Source organism: Pelobates fuscus, chromosome 6, assembly GCF_036172605.1.
Source record: "Pelobates fuscus isolate aPelFus1 chromosome 6, aPelFus1.pri, whole genome shotgun sequence".
In the NCBI taxonomy this organism is placed as follows: domain Eukaryota; kingdom Metazoa; phylum Chordata; class Amphibia; order Anura; family Pelobatidae; genus Pelobates; species Pelobates fuscus.
The window spans coordinates 210,803,089-210,820,612 of NC_086322.1; the positions used below are offsets into that span (position 1 = coordinate 210,803,089).

General features: G+C 42.0%; 1 protein-coding gene across 1 annotated transcript; it reads left to right on the forward strand.

Moving 5' to 3' along the window:
* Positions 1–10,501: 10,501 nt before the first annotated feature.
* Positions 10,502–17,316, forward strand: LOC134565687 (C-X-C motif chemokine 10-like). The gene is made up of 4 exons (XM_063425326.1): positions 10,502–10,606; positions 12,138–12,273; positions 15,454–15,534; positions 17,028–17,316. Exons 1-4 carry the CDS (start codon positions 10,540–10,542, stop codon positions 17,083–17,085), a joined length of 342 nt encoding a protein of 113 aa, XP_063281396.1. The 5' UTR covers positions 10,502–10,539; the 3' UTR covers positions 17,086–17,316.
* The last annotated feature ends 208 nt before the right edge of the window (positions 17,317–17,524 follow it).

A 17,524-nucleotide genomic window follows, 5' to 3' on the forward strand; every position in this document is an offset into this window, starting at 1 on the left:
TAAGCCCCTTAGTGCAGCGGTGGTTGTGGGGCACAGAAGTCCCTGTGGGGCGATTCGGTTCTCTGCAATGAGGGTATACCAGGATCTTGTGGGGGCTGTCTGAGGGTCCTGTCTCAGTGAGGGTGGGAGGCTTCCCAGGGTTCAAGGGAGTTTGCAGTTGGATGGTTGCTGTATGGGTCTGTACCTGCGATGTATGCATTCCGCTCTATATACTGCTGCAGTGGTTAAGCAGCTCAGCGCCATCCCGCATGGCCTCCGCCATTTTGGAGTCACTGCCTGGAGCGTGGGTCCTAGCGGTCCTGCTGCTTCGCCTGAAGTACTTGTAGGCGATCAGATCTCGAGGGCGTAGACCGGGATCACCCCCCCGGTCCAGAGGGGGGGGAACGGGACCGGTATCCCAGCGGGCCCGACTTTGAGCCCCGAACAGCAAGCGGCAAGGCAGCGGCCGTCCGCCCCGCCCGCCTCCGGAGTAGGCCTGTAGAACGTCGGGTAGGATTCCTCCTCCAGGGGACTGTAGCCTGTTGGGCCAGCCTCACCCTGGATCCTAGGGCTCTCTGCCCGGCAAGGGCCACCGGTGCCGGTAGGGTTTGTGCCCAAATTAGTGGTTGTAAATCTGCGTTTAAGCTTATGCTGCAGGAGCTGGTCCTGCATGCGACCAGCCAGCTCGGCGGTCCGGCCCCGCCCCCCCTGTTGAAAATATTTATGTTTGAAGATTGTGTCCTGTTACTTCCAGGTAAGAGGCAGCACTTGCTCAGAGCACCTGCTTTGCAAAGACTTCTCATTGAGCTGCACTGGGAAGTCTGTGATTGGACAGCCACAGAAAGTGTGGGCCAAGTTAGAAGGGGAGGCCTTGCAAAGACAGCAGACAAACAATCTGCCGGTTTTGCAAGCAGTTTTTAGCTACACCTCAATTAAAAAATGCATAATTACATGCATGCAAGTTATCATTTGGGGCATATATACTAAATAGTGATTTTTATTTATTATGTATTTGGGCTGTGTAGTGTCCCTTAAGGCATCAACAAATTGTAGTTGCATTTGCTAGATTTTGAACACATAATCATGCTGTGTTTTTCACTTTCAAATCAAAATAATTTTGCTAAAAAAAAAAGAATAAGATGGTTACCTTTAGCCATGCAACATTCTTTTTCCCAAAGTAACTTCCTAGACATATTCCATAAGTGTGAGCTGTAGACATCCCTCTGTCCCATTGATAATAAGAGGACAGTGACCGCATGTGGTGGCAGAGTCAAATCAGCAACTCAGCTTACACTGGCTAAGCTACGCTGTTGGTTTTATTGGACAATTTTTATTTTTGTTTTAGTACAGTAGATAGCATCAAACAAGACACATAGCCATAAGGTGTCAACGTTGGACATGCAATGAGTGACATACAAAATCTGGGTTATACTTTTTACTTTCTAATTAGAAGACAAAGACAAAGTGCAGACATCTTGGAAAGAGGAAGATAAAATGTGCAGCCCAAACACTGAGAACTGTCAGTGAAGATATTAAATATATATAAAAGTAAGTGGCGGGATCCTTATGAAACAATGGACATAAGGAAAGAAAAACTAAACTAAAAAGAAAACTTGACAGGCCCTGTCATGAACACCACCACTCCCAGGCGACCTCGTCACTTGCTTTACTGTATGAAAGGGGCAAAACACAGTTTTCTCCATAAAGCACCTCACACAAAAGAGGAGGGAGCAAATGCTCCTATTCCCAACTGATGCAGAAAAAGCATTTGACCGGGTGGACTGGACATTTTTATCGGCAACGCTGCAAGGTATAGGTTTTGGCCCTAAACTACTTGCTTGGATTGAAGCTCTCTACAGCACATGAGTCCGAGTAAATAGGAATCTCACTGATACATTACCAATCCGCAACGGGACAAGACATGGATGCCCTTTGTCCCCACTATTATGCATCCTGTCCCTGGAACCACTCCTCGAAGCAATAATTACATCACTGGTTTTAGTTCCAGACACTCCATGCATATAATTGCAGTGTACACTGATGATATGCTGTTCTTCATCACACAACCTAGAATTACATTGCCATGTCTGATGCAAGAATTTCAGACTTATGGTCAGCTTCTGGCCTCAAGCTGAACATGTCCAAATGTGAGGTCCTCAGCCTAAGACCCCAAGCAGAGAGCGTGGCTATCTCTGCACACACTTGCCATTCCATTGGTTCGAATCCAAAATTAAATACCTTGGAATATTGGTCACAACAGATCCACGCGATCTATATAAGGCCAACTTTACACCACTTCTCACTAAGATACTCCAGAACTTACGCAATTGGAATTATAAGCATATCTCGTCGATAGGTAGTATAGCTGTCATAAAGATACTACCTTGGCTTTTATATTTGGCCCAAATATTGGCGTTGTTGCTACCCATAACATTTTTCTCTTCTTTGAGATCAGCAGTTATACGTTATGTATGGAAAGGCAGTAGAACGAGGCTCAGACATGAGATACTGTGTTTGCCCCATCATTGGGGGGGCCTAGCCGGACTTTCGGGAGTACCATCACGCATCCAGCGAATATTGGAATCGCACTCCCGTTCTCAACATCAACAATGGATCGCAGTGGATGAGGCATTTTGAGACTCATATATGTTTGCTGACATATGGACATCCCATATTACTCCGCTTGATAATTCCAATCCTATGTCACCAGCAATTCCAACCCTGAAGATCTGGACCTCCATCCGAAAAGCTACTCCCCTATCCCCGAATCCGAGCTTGATGATACCACTAACCAACAATTGAACCCTGTGTGGAAGTATGACATCTACAATTTAGGGATTTCTGGGAGAAAAGAACTTTATCCCAATACACACTGTTCTTGACACCAAGGGACTGAAATCCTTATCAGAACTTACTAATAACCCTTCCTCAACACGCATACAAATGTTCCGATACACACAATTACAATGTTTCTACAACTCATTCACTGACAGAGCATCCATTCACAGAGACCTTATGCGATATGAGAAACTCTGTCTCGACAAAACCACTCTGAACGAGGTGATTTCTCTCCTCTCTCAGCATGTCTTGGTGGGTGATTTCAGCTGTAAAAACACTTTCAAATGATAATGGAAACACATTTCAGGGTCTATGTTCACTAACGCCCAATGGGAAAATATACTAATCCTACATCACAAAACTTCGGTAAGCACCCACTACCAAAAAGTTAACTATAAGCTTTTGTCACAGTGCTATAGAACTCCAGTTCTTCTACATAGGATTTTCCCAAATATACCGGCCACTTGCTAGAGATGTGTAGGATTGCCCTTGCATAACCCCATTCTGGGACATGGTAAAAACCCAAATTGCGGTAATCTTAGGCGACACACCACCTTTAACTATAGAACAAATACTGTTACATTCTACACCTTCCCTGATCTCAAAGCACATGAAATCCATTCTGAGACACTTAATTGATGCTGCCATAGTACTAGTGCCTGCCCTCTGGAAGACTTGAACAATGGCACAAGCGGATTGAGGAGATTCACTCTGCTGATGCTGGACTCTGACATGGGACAAGGCAGTAGACACATAGAACTGTGGAGAACCTGAATTGAATACACCAGCAGAGGAGGGGTGCGACACGGTGTGGCACTCTGGCACTCACCTTGGATCCCCACATTGATCCAAGATACATTTTCACTAACATCTACTATGATTAAATATTGATATGTTGCAATTTGGTTATATCCAGCAAATAGGTTTCAGCTATGTGACTTGAAGTTCTACATGACCTATCTGTGATTTTTTTTTTCATAACTTCTTTGTATAGACAGAGGGGGGAAAAAAGGGAGGGGAGACTGAAAGGTGAAAGGTGGATGGGCGTGGGAGGAGGGATGGGGGGAAGGAAGGGAAGAAGCTGTTTATTACGTGAAGACCGATAGGTTACATTGAAGGCTACACTCAATGTGTAAAGGTGTCATACAGATATGTACTCATGTGTTATATATTCACTCTTATTTTGAGACCTGCGTGTCTTGCTTCTTATTGTTCAGTTGGAGATTTGTGATCTCGATATATGTCATTATCCCTAATATCTGAAACCTGCGTGTTTCTTCGTACTCAACACTAATTTTATCTTTGGAAACAATATCATTTTTTGACAAAATTCTTTAATAAAATGATATCTACAAAAAAAGTGTCAGGGTACCTTTTGTAGAGACTCAGGAGTCTGGTCACAGTGTAGTTCATCTGCAAGACTCTGGGGACATGACCTGGCAATCTTCCAGCAACTTTAGTCATTTTCGAGCCGGCTGCGATAGCCCAGCCCCTTTTTATGATGCGAAAAAGGGGTGGAACCAAAATACAGGAAAGGGGCGGAGCCAAATGACGTTATTAATCACCCAAACATCCGAAAAATGCCGTTTTGGGGGGCGTGGTTATCATCCCAGACAGATCCAGTCACAATATAAAAAGGCTCCCATGAGTTAGGATCTTTGCCCTGTTGTGGTTCCTCTTGGTCCCGATAGCGCGTTATATTCTTGGTATATTTCTGGTTTTGAACTTCGGCTTGTCTTGACTATTCTTCTCTCTGGTATCCGTTTGACCCGGCTTGTTATTCTCGTTTTGTCCTACCTCTGGCTTCCCTGACCTCGGCTCGTCCTGTTTATTCTCTTTCTTTCAGTAACATCAGTCCGGCCATTCTAAGGTCCGGTACGTTACTACTTTACTTACACTCTGTGTTAGGATTCCCCCTATTCCTGACAAAAAGGAGGCAAAACACACTTTTAATAATAATTTTAAAAAATCCCATTTAACACCACCCACACCTATATACACACAAGCCACTACCAAGACAATTAATAAACATGGCGTTTTAGCTCACACCAAATAATGCATCAATTTAGTTAGGTTTCCAAATGATTCAATACTGTTAGGGAAACTTTCCAAATGATTTATCTACATTAGTCAGCACTACAATCTATGGGTATTTTTGTAGAAAAAACATTTGGGAAGTTAGTTACAAATATTGAATTACTTGGAAAGTTTGTTATTTAAGCATAAAGTAGATTAAAATCACACAAAACACAATTTAGCAAAAATATCTATAAAAACCACAAGAGAATGACATAATTCTTTCTTATGTATTCCTGACACTATAGTGTTTAACTAACTAGGTGACCATCCCCACTCCAATCTCAGTAAAATGTTGAGTTTGCTTATCTTTTTTCCCACTCCGCGCCTGTCTCGCCATGGCTGGCGATCATCAAACTTGATTATCTCAGCTAGGGCTGGACTCGGAACAGAAAGCAGCCGTGGAGAAAAATAATTCCAGCCCTCTAATTCATTGTGTCACATAGTATGCTTGTATTTTTTTATATGTATATGCTTTGGAAGAATTTTGTCTTACCTACAGCCCCTCGCTCCAGATGATCTACAGCCCCATGACCTACAGCCCCACCCTTCAGGCCGCCCCCTGTCTGTTGTGATTGGCCCTGCTTGGGGTCAATTCTTTAAGCAGGGCAATCCTTCATTCCGATATCGGCATCAGTGTGTCAATTGTATAATTTCAGCAAATATATATATATTAAAAAGCATGTTCCACATTAATAAATCACACACATTCAATGGCACACACACACACACACACACAAAACACACACTGACTACAGAAAAGCTCACTGACACACACAAGCTCGCTACGGACAGGCTCACTGACACAAGCAAGCTCACTACAGACAAGGTCACCGATAGACATAAGCGCTCTTTGACCCATGCACAAGCTCACTACAGATAAGCTTACTGCTACACACAAGTTCACTGACAAACATTCACTCAAGCACACTACAGACAAACTCAGTGACAAACACAAGCTTACTACAGACAAGCTCATGACACACATAACCTCTCTGACCCACACAAGCTCACTAATCACAAACACAGAAGTGCTCTAATCCACACAAGCTCACGACACACATAAGCTCTCTGACCCACACAAGCTCACTAATCACAAACACAGAAGTGCTCTAATCCACACAAGCTCACTGACACACAGAAGCTCTCTGACCCACACAGGTTTACTACAGGCAAGCGCACTGACACATACAAGCTCCCTGCCCCATACACAAGCTCACAACAGCATGGAGGGAGGCAGCAGAGAACCCGTGGGAGCTCTAACCAGCAGCTCCGTCGGGTTCCTCTCTCGAGATCTGAGCGTTGCCGCGGTAACGCTCAGATCTCGGGAGAGTGAACTCTAGCCCCGCAGACTAGAGTTCACTCTCCACTGGACCACCAGGGATGGCACATGGCAGCAAGGATCCCCTCTCCCTACATAAGGTAAGAAGGGAGGGGGGATATTTACTAATTTGCCCCCATCTCCACCCCCACAATCCCTCCAAACATACAGCACACACACTCATACAGCACCCTCACACATACAGCACACAAACAGCACCCACACACACACAGCACCCTCACACACACAGTACACTAACGGCACCCTCACAAACACACACACACACAGCACCCTCACAAACACACAGCACCTTCACACACAATACCCTCACAAACACACACACAGCACACAAACAGCATACTCACACACAAATAGCACCCTCACACACAGCACACTAACAGCACCCTCACAAATACACGACACCCACACACAGCACACAAACAGCACCCTCACACACACACATCACACAAACAGCACCCTCACACAGCACACTAACAGGACCATAACAAACACACACACACACACAAACACCCTCACACACACAGTACACTACCAGCACCCTCACACACAGCACACAAACAGCACCCTCACACATACATCACACTAACAGCACTCTCACACACAGCACCCTTACACACACAAACACACACACAGCACCCTCACGCCACCCTCACACAGCACACTAACAGCACACACACACAGCAGTGTATACATATCTGTGTGTGTGTATATATATATATATTATTATTATATACATACATACATACATATACACAAGGCGTGTGTTTGTGCTTTAGGGTGCACACCCTAATGAAATAGGCTGTGCACGCCTATGCAAGCTTATTACAGGCAAGCTCACTGATACACAAAAGCACACTACAAGCTCACTGATATACACAAGCACATTACATGCTCACTGACAAAAACAAGCACACTACAAGCTCACTGACAAACACAAGCTTACTACAAGCTCACTGACACACACACAAGCACACTTCAAGCTCAGGAGGAAAAAATAAATGTGTCAGGTGCTGCACTGCCGGTCCCAAGTCCACCGGCCCACAGGGAAATTCCCCGGTATCCCGGTGGGCCAGTCCGGCCCTGATCTCAACCTATCCAATTTAAAGTAGGAAAGCAGTGAGAGGCTAATGCACATGCGTGGCATAACACTGTACTGCACCAATTAGCATCTCCTCGTAGAGATGCACTCAATCAGTGGGAAGTGTTCAGAATCTCCATGCAGAGTGTGCAATCTATGCATCAATGACACAGGAAGCACCTCAAGTGGCCGTCTGAGTGAAAAGGCAGTGTTTATATTGCTGGGCCTGTAGGAACGTGCTATAGACACCAGAACCACTACATTTATGTGTAGTGGTTCTATAGTGTCATTTTAAAATAGGAACATATATTATGAATAAAAATAGTCGCAGTGCATACAAATACAAAATATGTTCCTCACTCAGCCCAGACTTTCTCTGGCTGGCCAATCACAGACTTCCCAATGCAACTCAAATGAGAAGTTTTTACAAGGCAGGTGCTCTGGGGAATTGCCTGTTTTCTGATCTAGACAAACAGGAAGTAACAAGATTGGTTGTCTGGTTGACAGCCAAGAGGACGTTAACTTATAATAGAGGGATGTTACTTTTTAAAAAGTGACAATTTCTATTTAAATCTGCACATTTTGAAAAACAAAAAGAAAGAGTACATATGAAACACATCAGGGAGAGAAATCCTTTAAATTTCACACTTTGTTACAAATGACAATCTCAAATCAGTGCACACTGCTATTGTTCAGAAAGTGTTTTATGTTTTTCTAATGTTTTCTAAAGATCCTCACACAAAGATGCTAACACAAAACCATCTCTTTTTGCTTGTAGCTGCACATGTCCCAGGAAGTGATATCACATCATTCAGAACATGTGCTGCCTGTCTCAATGTTTGTATTACTGTCCAGTGAGTGGTGTTACTCCATTCACCCATACTTTGCATTGAAGCCTCTGAGTGCTGGGCAGAAGAGTAGGTGTAGATAAAACAGAAGATAAAACAGAAGAATAGGTGTAGCACCTGGGTTTTCCTTAGTGAGTATATATAACAACAAGAAGAGAATACAGTAAATAATAGTGTAGTATGTTTGAGTCTATTGTTGAGGAATACCAATTAGTAAGAAGAGCATTTACACTTTTAGGAGCAATAATCCAGACTTAAGCATTTAAATGTTAGATCCCCACCTTGCGGTATGATCCCCACCTTGGGATAAAGTGGCACCTGTGTAATCGAGAGTCCTTGTAGTAGAGGGTCTCGTAGATATATAAAAGGAGCAAAATAAAACATTATATTGTAGTAAACGTGAGTTTAAAATTCCAGAAGTAAGTGGATATAAATTTACACATATTCAGGAACATGGATAATGGCTCCTCATATCTAGCATGGAGTAGTATGAACCTCACTCAGGGATATCTAGGTGATGTAGATCCTCTCTGTATATGTAGAAAAGAGAATAAACACAATAGTGTACACCATAAAATTAGGAGTGTAAAAGCAGATTTAAAACTTGAACTTGGTTCAACCCAGTGTCTAATGCTTAACTCAGGATTATTAACTAAATATACCATTCCACATCAAGAACTCTATCCGCAGGGACTGCTGCTTCCAAAAATATTCATAAAATAAGCAGAAGTCTGTTCATATCCAGGCTATCAATTATGTCAGCTTGAAGCAACACTAGCACAGTATGGAGTGCCTTCATGTTTGGGTCCCCCAAAATGTGAATCTGGGGCTTGTGTCCTGCTCTTCTCATCAAAAGGACTTGGCTTTCTCCATTTTTATTACCCTAACCATAATACTTAATTCATTAAGCTTGAATGTGGTCTGAAGTTCTTTGAATGTAATAGTTTTTTTTTTATAACAGTCAGAGCTGCCAGTTACTGGATTTACTATAGTCCAACATGTTCAAATGTGTCTTTGGAGCACTAGTCTACAAAAACAAAAATGGTATTTTCTAACTGGCATTCATTGCTGTGACATCAAATAGGAAAATTTCTTGACCGGAGCAGAATTACTCCATAGGAACTCGTAGAAACATTAAGCATAAAAGAGTGCTCACTCCTTTGCCCTCAATTAAAATAAGCATCATAAGGGTCCTAGTTCTATGGCTCCACTCAAAATAAGGATCAAATGAGCCCGATCTTCTGGCCCTATGTGTAAGAAGACCAAACCATCAACCCTCCCATACCTCCCCAAATATAACCCTACCTACCTCACTCACACTAATAAGTACTAGCGAGAGGGGAATGTCATTAATCAAAATATAAAAAGTATTCGTACTTAACACACTTCTAAACAAAACCATTAGATTCTGATGCAACTATTATGAAACTACAAAAAAAATTCTGATTCACAAAATGCCAAAACAGAACACACTACATGAACACAAAAATCTGCTCCCTCAATGTATGACTGAGACGTGCAACACTGACTGCAATTCAATATGGCAGTTAGTTTTATACATGCACTTGATGTCATGTGGGTCATGATAGTATATATGGATCTTTTTAATGAGTTCCAATCGTAATTCATTTTAGCAACTATAGCGTATTTACTGGTGAACATTTAATTGCAGCATGTGCTGAGGACTTTGAAGTTCTATGGTATTTGCTTAATGCCTAGACTAGAGTTTATCAGTGTACCATGAATGGTGCACTCGTGCTATGCGGACTGGTGGCAATACTCTGGTGTCCACAGATGCTTAACACCAAGTCCATCCCAGGACATTTGGACATGAGCCTCGATTCAGGGTGGTCCTGCCAAAACTATGACATTTTGAAGCTGTTACCCCACATTGTACAGTGAACATTTTTGACCAAACTTACAATATCAGTCATGGATCACTGGGTTTTAAAAAAACAACTCTGGCCATAAACCAAATTTTTGTTTTCTATTCATTGTACAGTGACTTCTTCAGAATTAAACATTAAGCACTAACTTGCATGTTTTGTCAAAACAGCAAAGTTTGAAAAAAAAATCCCATCTTATCTGTTTTTAGAATTATTTTTTTTAGCACAGCCGAGCTGTTTTGATTTAAGTTTCTGTCAGTTTTTATCAGCTCGGCACATCTGAAGATTTAGTGAATATAGAGCAATTTGTGATTCTGGTAAATCTGTTTGTGGTTTGTAGGTGTTTGAGGGGAGTGTCTTCATTGTATTTCTTAATTTTTAAGATGTACTTCTTCTTTTTCCTGACACATAAATAGCAGGGTGCTTTGATATCCTAAAACACAAACGCCTCTTATCTGCCTTCAGTGACAAAGCGTTCTAGAAAGCTTTGAAATGAGTTTGAAAGTGATTGCCATCATTTATGTACTTGTCATCCTTGTGATTGAGCAGTCTGTATCAGGTGTGTATCTTCTATTCTGATTTATTTGTGTCCACTTTCCAAATGTACATATTTTGTCAATTGATGAATTGAAATGCATGATATATTACAATGTGTAATGATTGATACAATTACTACTGAATTGTTGCTTTTTAAATAAAGCATTTATCTGAAATGTGGGATGCATAGTTGCTTATGGACAGGACAAAACAGCAATTGTATATATTGATTGTCGTTTACGTATATCTAAAAATAGTTATGTCAATAATAATATGTACATAATTTAAAATGTTAATTTACATAATGATGAGAGGACAAGGGCTTTAACCCCTTAAGGACACATGACATGTGTGACATGTCATGATTCCCTTTTATTCCAGAAGTTTGGTCCTTAAGGGGTTAAAGTATATGTTATATGATATCTATCCTCTTGCATACTCGTATTATTTGCATTGAAAAACAAATAAATTTGATATACTGTAGGCGAGCCATTTATGGAAATATAGATTCTAAAAATACCAGCAGAGTGGCTAAGCAAGGGTTAACTCTACTTTTGAATAGTTGTTTTCCCATCAGTTTTAGTGGAGGAATTGCTATTCAGTAAGCATAGTAACCCCTTACTTTGCTAATTGAATCCAACCCTATGGTTTAATTTGAGTTTTAGGGCCACATATATTTAATGCTGTTGTCTGGCTAAAACAAGGAATCTACATTCCAAAAGACATTGTAAGCTGCATTTTCAGAATGCAAATATACCGTAAAGTGTAGAACGCACACGCTCTGTATTAATCTTCCCTTTGGATGTTGTTCAGGAATCCTGCACTTTGCAGGATCCTGTACAGCAAGTATGCCCAAAAGGTAGATCCCTCGCTGTTGTAAAACTACAGCTTCCATAATGGTTTGTCATTCTAAAGGCATGGGAAGCATCATGGGAGATCTACCTTTTGGGCACTCCTGCTGTACAGCATGGAATGGGGTAAGTGATGGATAAAATTTATAGTACATCTGTGTGAGGAAGTGACACTGAAAAGGGTTTTGCTGAGAAATAATTTCTCTGTTGGTTGAAGACCCTTTCTGAAGTGGAATGAAGGTTAAGTGTAAATCTGTAATCATTTTTAATTCACACAGTGTAGGCAGTGAATGGGGTTGACCTATCTATTTTTTAGTAAAATATGGACTTCCTAGCTCAATCAATGTAACCAAATGTGATGATCAATTAAAATCCTTATGGCCATATGTTACCAATCCAGCAATGGGTGGAGACAATGTCATGCTGACATTACTGTATTTTGCATTTTTATTTTATATCAGTATTCAAACAACAGAAACTGTACAATATTCGTATCTATTTTCTTTGCTATAACTACACTTTTGCATTTCATTGTGGTTTGGTGGCAAAGATTAAATCAGTAAATCATGTCTTTCCAGTGACTACCGTATTTTATGCTGCTGAATGCCAATAGTGTGTTTATATTTAATGCATCATTTTTAAAGTCTTTGTACTTACAGTAAATATAATAGTAATAATACAATATATTGTCTGTTACCGTAGGCTTCACTCTAGATCCAGCCAGATCAGGTCGGAAATGTAAATGCTTGAAAGAGACAAGGAGCTTCATTTCTCCTGATCAGTATGAAAAGGTGGAAATTTTCGCTCCTGCAAGTAATTGTCCAAAAGCTGAAATCTTGTAAGTGTACATCTGTAATTAGTAGTTTCCCCTGTAAAGAGTTGTCAAAGCATTGCTGTTTCTTCACAGCCCTTATGTCATCGTTTCCCTTCTGCTTTTCTTGTGCCTTAATACAAACCCCTCTCCCACCTAAGGTTGCCAGAATTCCATATTGTTTCAGGGCACTTGTGAATTCTGCATTGTCCCAGGCAGGAAAATGCTTCATTGTGTGTGCTAATGACAGCTGCAATCCCAAAGGAATGGCTGTGATTAGCTAATTGAATATACATTGGGAACTCATGAGGTCCACATATTGGGGCAGTACTTTCAAGCCAGAGGCGGCTCTCTAATTAGGCCTAAGGCCTCGCGCTGTCTGGGGCAGATTGAACTGTCGGGTTCACGGTCTATGACTGAGGATCCGACACAGGAGGGGGCCCGGCAGTTTGCCCTTTATCCTGCCGGGTGCGAGGTCCCTCTGGGGGAGAGCCAGCCTTCAGTCTGCAGCTCCACCGGGTGTGAGCTGCAGACTGAAGTGTCTCACGATCTCCAGCCAATCAGAGCGTTGCCGCAGATTACCACAGCAACGCTCTGACTGGAGATCGCAAGACATTTACCATGTGGTCTGCAGCTCTGCACCAGGCGGAGCTGCAGACCTGAGAGCCCACCAGATCACAAGGGACACAAAGAGCCCACCGGACCACCAGGGATAAAGGGAGCCCACTGGGCCACCAGGGAATCATCTAAGAAAAAGAAAGGTAAATTTCATCCCCCTCCCTTTCCCCCCTTCTCACCCTGTCACCCCCTTTATACTATGTCACCCCCCTCTTACTGTGTCACCCCCTGTCACCCTCTCACCCACCACACTATGTCACCCCCTCTCACCCAGTCACCCCCCCACACTATGTCACCTCCCTCTCACCTTTTTTATGCCCGCACACCCTGTCACCCCCCACACTTTTACTCTGTCTCTCACCCTGTCATGCCCCCACACTATGTCACCCCCTCTCACTCTGTAACCCTCCTCACACTATGTCATCTCCCTTACACAAATGTAACCCTCTCTCACTTTGTCACCCCCTCTCACTTTGTCACCTCCCTTACTCTGTCACCCCGTCACACTCTGTCACCACCCCTCTCACTGTCACCCCCTCACACTATACCATCCTCCCTCTCACTCTGTCACCCTCCCTCTCACATGTCATCCCCTCTCACTCTGTCACCCCCCCACACTGTCACCCCATCTCACACGCTAATGTCACCCCCTCACACACTAATGTTCCCCCTTCTCACTCCGTCACCCCCTTCTCACACTATGTCACCCACCCTCTCACACTATGTCACCCACCCTTTCACACTAATGTCACCCCCTCACACACTAATGTCACCCCCTCACACACTAATGTCACCCCCTCACACACTAATGTCCCCCCTTCTCACTCCGTCACCCCCCTCTCACACTATGTCACCCACCCTCTCACACTAATGTCACCCACTCTTACACTGATGTCACCCACCCTCTCACACTGATGTCACTCCACCTCTCACACTGATGTCACACACTCTGTCAACCCCTCTAAACACCCTGTCACCTCTCTCCGCACACACTGACACCCCCTCCATACACACTGTCACTCCCTCCAAACACACTGTCAACACTCACCGCACACACTGCTACATTCACCCTATCACAATAATCCCTTAATCATGTCATACACCTCCTCTCACCCTGTAACACTCTCTCTTCAAACCATGTCACACCTCACCCATCATCATTCTGTCACACTCAAGCCCCAATCTTTATTCACCCACTCTAGCCCCAAGTCTTATTCACCCCCTTGCTCTTTTACACTCACCCTGCCACAGTTACCCCTTTACTCACCCTGTTACTGACTGAAGGCAAACATTATACACACCGTCATAAAACATAGCTTCGTCAAAAACTCAGTGTCCAAAGGCCACAGGCAGTACACAAACATACACATGCTCAGAGAAACTTTAAATGTAAATTTGTTTATTGCAATTTATGCCATAACTACAGTCAGAGATCTCACAACGCAGCGGCACAGTGAGCCGCAACTGTGCAAGCCTCTGAACGATGAATACAGAGACTAGGTCTCTACATCCAACGCTGCAAGCCCGCCCTTTAATATATCTACCGCTTCTTATACACACACAAGTCAACCGTTATTTTCACTAATGGTGTTAGTGGGGGCCTCATGTTTGAGTTTCGCCTAAGGCCTCGCCAAGTCTAGTGCCGCCATTGAAATTCAAGCAATGTAAAAAAAAAATGCAAAAATCTCAAGTGTCTGCAAAAATGTGGTGATCTGACAACCCAGTGCCCAGCTTTTCACTTAGGAAACAGACCTTTTATTCTCTCCTACTATGTTTACAATCTTATTTTCCGCATTGTAGACCTCCCTATTTTGGGCCCAACCTGCCCCCTCTCTCTCCGTTACTCAACCTGCTTCCTCCCTCTCTCTCCATTACTCAGAGCCGTACCTAGAGCATTTGACACTTGGTGCGGATCCTGTGTTTGCCCCCCCCCCCCCCCCCCAAAAAAAACATTTTTAAACACCCGCAAAATGTAAAAATGATTTTTTTTATATTGCACAAATTCTTAAACTTTGTAAACCCCTGACATATCCCTTCTACAAAACCCCTGTCCTGCCCTGCCCCCCTCCTACAAAAGCCCTGTCTTGCCACCCTTCCACAAATCCCCTGCTCACTCCTCCTTATACAAGACCCCTGTCCCAATAGAAAAACCCTGCCCCCTACTACAAAATCCCTGTACCCTCCACACACAGAGTTATGGGCAGACAATCACACACACACACACACGGTTACAGGCAGCATCACACAATCACAGGCAGACAGTCACACATACAATCACACACACAGTTACATAGTTACATAGCTGAAAAGAGACTTGCGTCCAACTGCTTACTCTCTCTCCCTTCATCAACTGATTCCTCTTTCTCCTTTCCTCAATCTGCTCCTTTTCTGCCCTTCGACACCCTACTGTCTTTGTCCTTTTGCATCATGCTCCTAATATTCGTTATATTACTTCTTCCTTCACACCTCCTTTATTTATCTCTCTCTCTGTCCTTCTTTCTACTCCCCCTCTCTCTTCTCTATTTGTCTCCATTTGCTTTTTCCACTCACTGCCTTTGAGTAACCTATAACCTTTTAATTTCCTTCCAGGATTACACTGAAAACAGGTGGAATGGTGTGTGTTGATATAGACGCCAAGTGGGTTAAAAGACTTATAGAAGCTCTAATTGCGTGAGTTGATTCCACATTATAGGGTTCTCTATATGTTTTTTTTTTTTTTTATTAAAATGATCTATGCTAAATTAAATTGCTATTAGGCCCAACCCCACCCCCACATTGAAATGCTGAAAAATAAAACCTTTAAAATTTACCTGTAATCAGCATCAGGCAAAGCTCTCGGCACCAATCTCCCACTTCCGTCTGACGTCAGCAGGAGCCTCACATGGTTCTCATAAAAAAGCCTGTGATTGGACTGTTTTGCTAGCTCAGAGCGCATGCACGTGCTCTTGGACACCGAGGGAATGGAGGTAGTAAGTGGGGGAAAGCACCATTGAGGGAAATTAGAAAAAAATGTTGGGAGTACTTACTAAATGAAGGGAAGGGAAATAGAGAACGAACTTTCCCTTGCAGGCGCTGCTTGTAACTCACATTAGGCAGCCTGAACAGAGTTCATACAGACTGCTACCACCATGACCACTTCAAATCGCTAAAGTGATCGTGGTGGCTGGTGTAACCCTTTAACATAAAATACAATTGCATAGCAATAGCCTTGACTTTAATATTTAACTAACCTCATCATTCATTTTCTGGGTGCATTCAGCATGAGGAAAATTAAGTGGTTATTCTAAACACCATGAAATTCAGTGTTTTGAAGTGGTCCCTGTGTTTGGAGGCTGTATGTGCAGTGTTTTTAGTTTGAAATGCTGCATATATTGAGTTATGGCATATTGCTGTCAGTGGTATACCTCCACCTCCAGGAGTGTCATTAGCAACCTGAGAGTTCTGGGCTGGATAATAATAAATCTACACATGCTTGGCAACTATGCATGCAGCATGACCAAGTCCTCCCATCAGCCCATCCTCTGGGACGCCCTCCTCTGCTGTAAAGACAAGTGACATCGCAGGAGGATTGGGCTGCGGAGTGAACTTGGCAAGGGATCACAGGTAATGTTACCCTTAATTTCTTTCTCTCTTTTTTTTTTTTCGGGAGATCCATGTCAGTAAGGGTTACTCTAACCAAAATAAGTGTTTTAATGAACACTGTTTATGGTTGGAGTAAACCTTTATAGTCCCAAGAAACATTTGGTTAATTATTCCATGAATTATTCCTTTAGAAGGATAGCACCACTCCGTTCACTTAAAAAAGAGATGTAATATCATGCAATAAATGTATGAGTATAATAAATGTAAAACCTTGACCAGTAAAGATAACACAAAATCAATTAAAAGCGGCCTAGTGCATATTTTGCCAGCATTTTCATGACCTCATGTTGCAATTTTATCTATATTGCCTCGTGGTTTGCATATAGAGCATTAGTTGATATTGTTTACATCATTATCTACTTAATATTTTTTCAGTTTGTTCTAGAGTTATGTAGTGGGCATCATATTTATTTATTTATTGCATATTTATTCCAGTGGTGCAGTCTTGCTGTTAAAATTTTAGAAAACGATCTTATTATATTATATCTTACAAGCTAAACTATTTATATTTTCTTTTATAGGAAAAAAGACAAAGTTAAGTCACAGAAAACAACAAAAGCATCCATTAAAAAGAATTAAATAACCAGACTAAATACATTTATTTTACATTGTGTTTAACCATCTAACAGCATGTATTAGATACTGTGATGCACAAATAGTCTTTGCTTTAGATGTCTCTGTAAACTATGTATTTCTTTTAATGTTTTAAACAGACAGTTGACCTGTTCACATAGCACAAACGACTGTTAAATATCTTTCTAGGGCCTCGATGTAATATTTTGGGATAAGCTTTTGAAATTATTTAATATTTCTGGGGAAACTTTTAAAATGATTTATTAGTTTGAAAAATATTTTAATATTGTAATATCTTTTTATATATTGGTCTATTTATTTATATATGATTTTTTAAAAATGATTTAATATTTAGAAAACCTAATTTTAAAAGCTTATCCAAAAATATTAAATCATTTGAAAATGTTATCCAAAAATATTAAATTGTGGCCTAAGTAAGCCAGAT

Coding starts and splice junctions, on each gene's coding strand:
- LOC134565687 (XM_063425326.1), top strand. CDS start 10,540: ATGAGTTTGAAAGTGATTGCCATCATTTATGTACTTGTCATCCTTGTG. Junction 10,607..12,137: donor GATTGAGCAGTCTGTATCAG/GTGTGTATCTTC, acceptor CTGTTACCGTAG/GCTTCACTCTAGATCCAGCC. Junction 15,535..17,027: donor CTTATAGAAGCTCTAATTGC/GTGAGTTGATTC, acceptor TTTCTTTTATAG/GAAAAAAGACAAAGTTAAGT.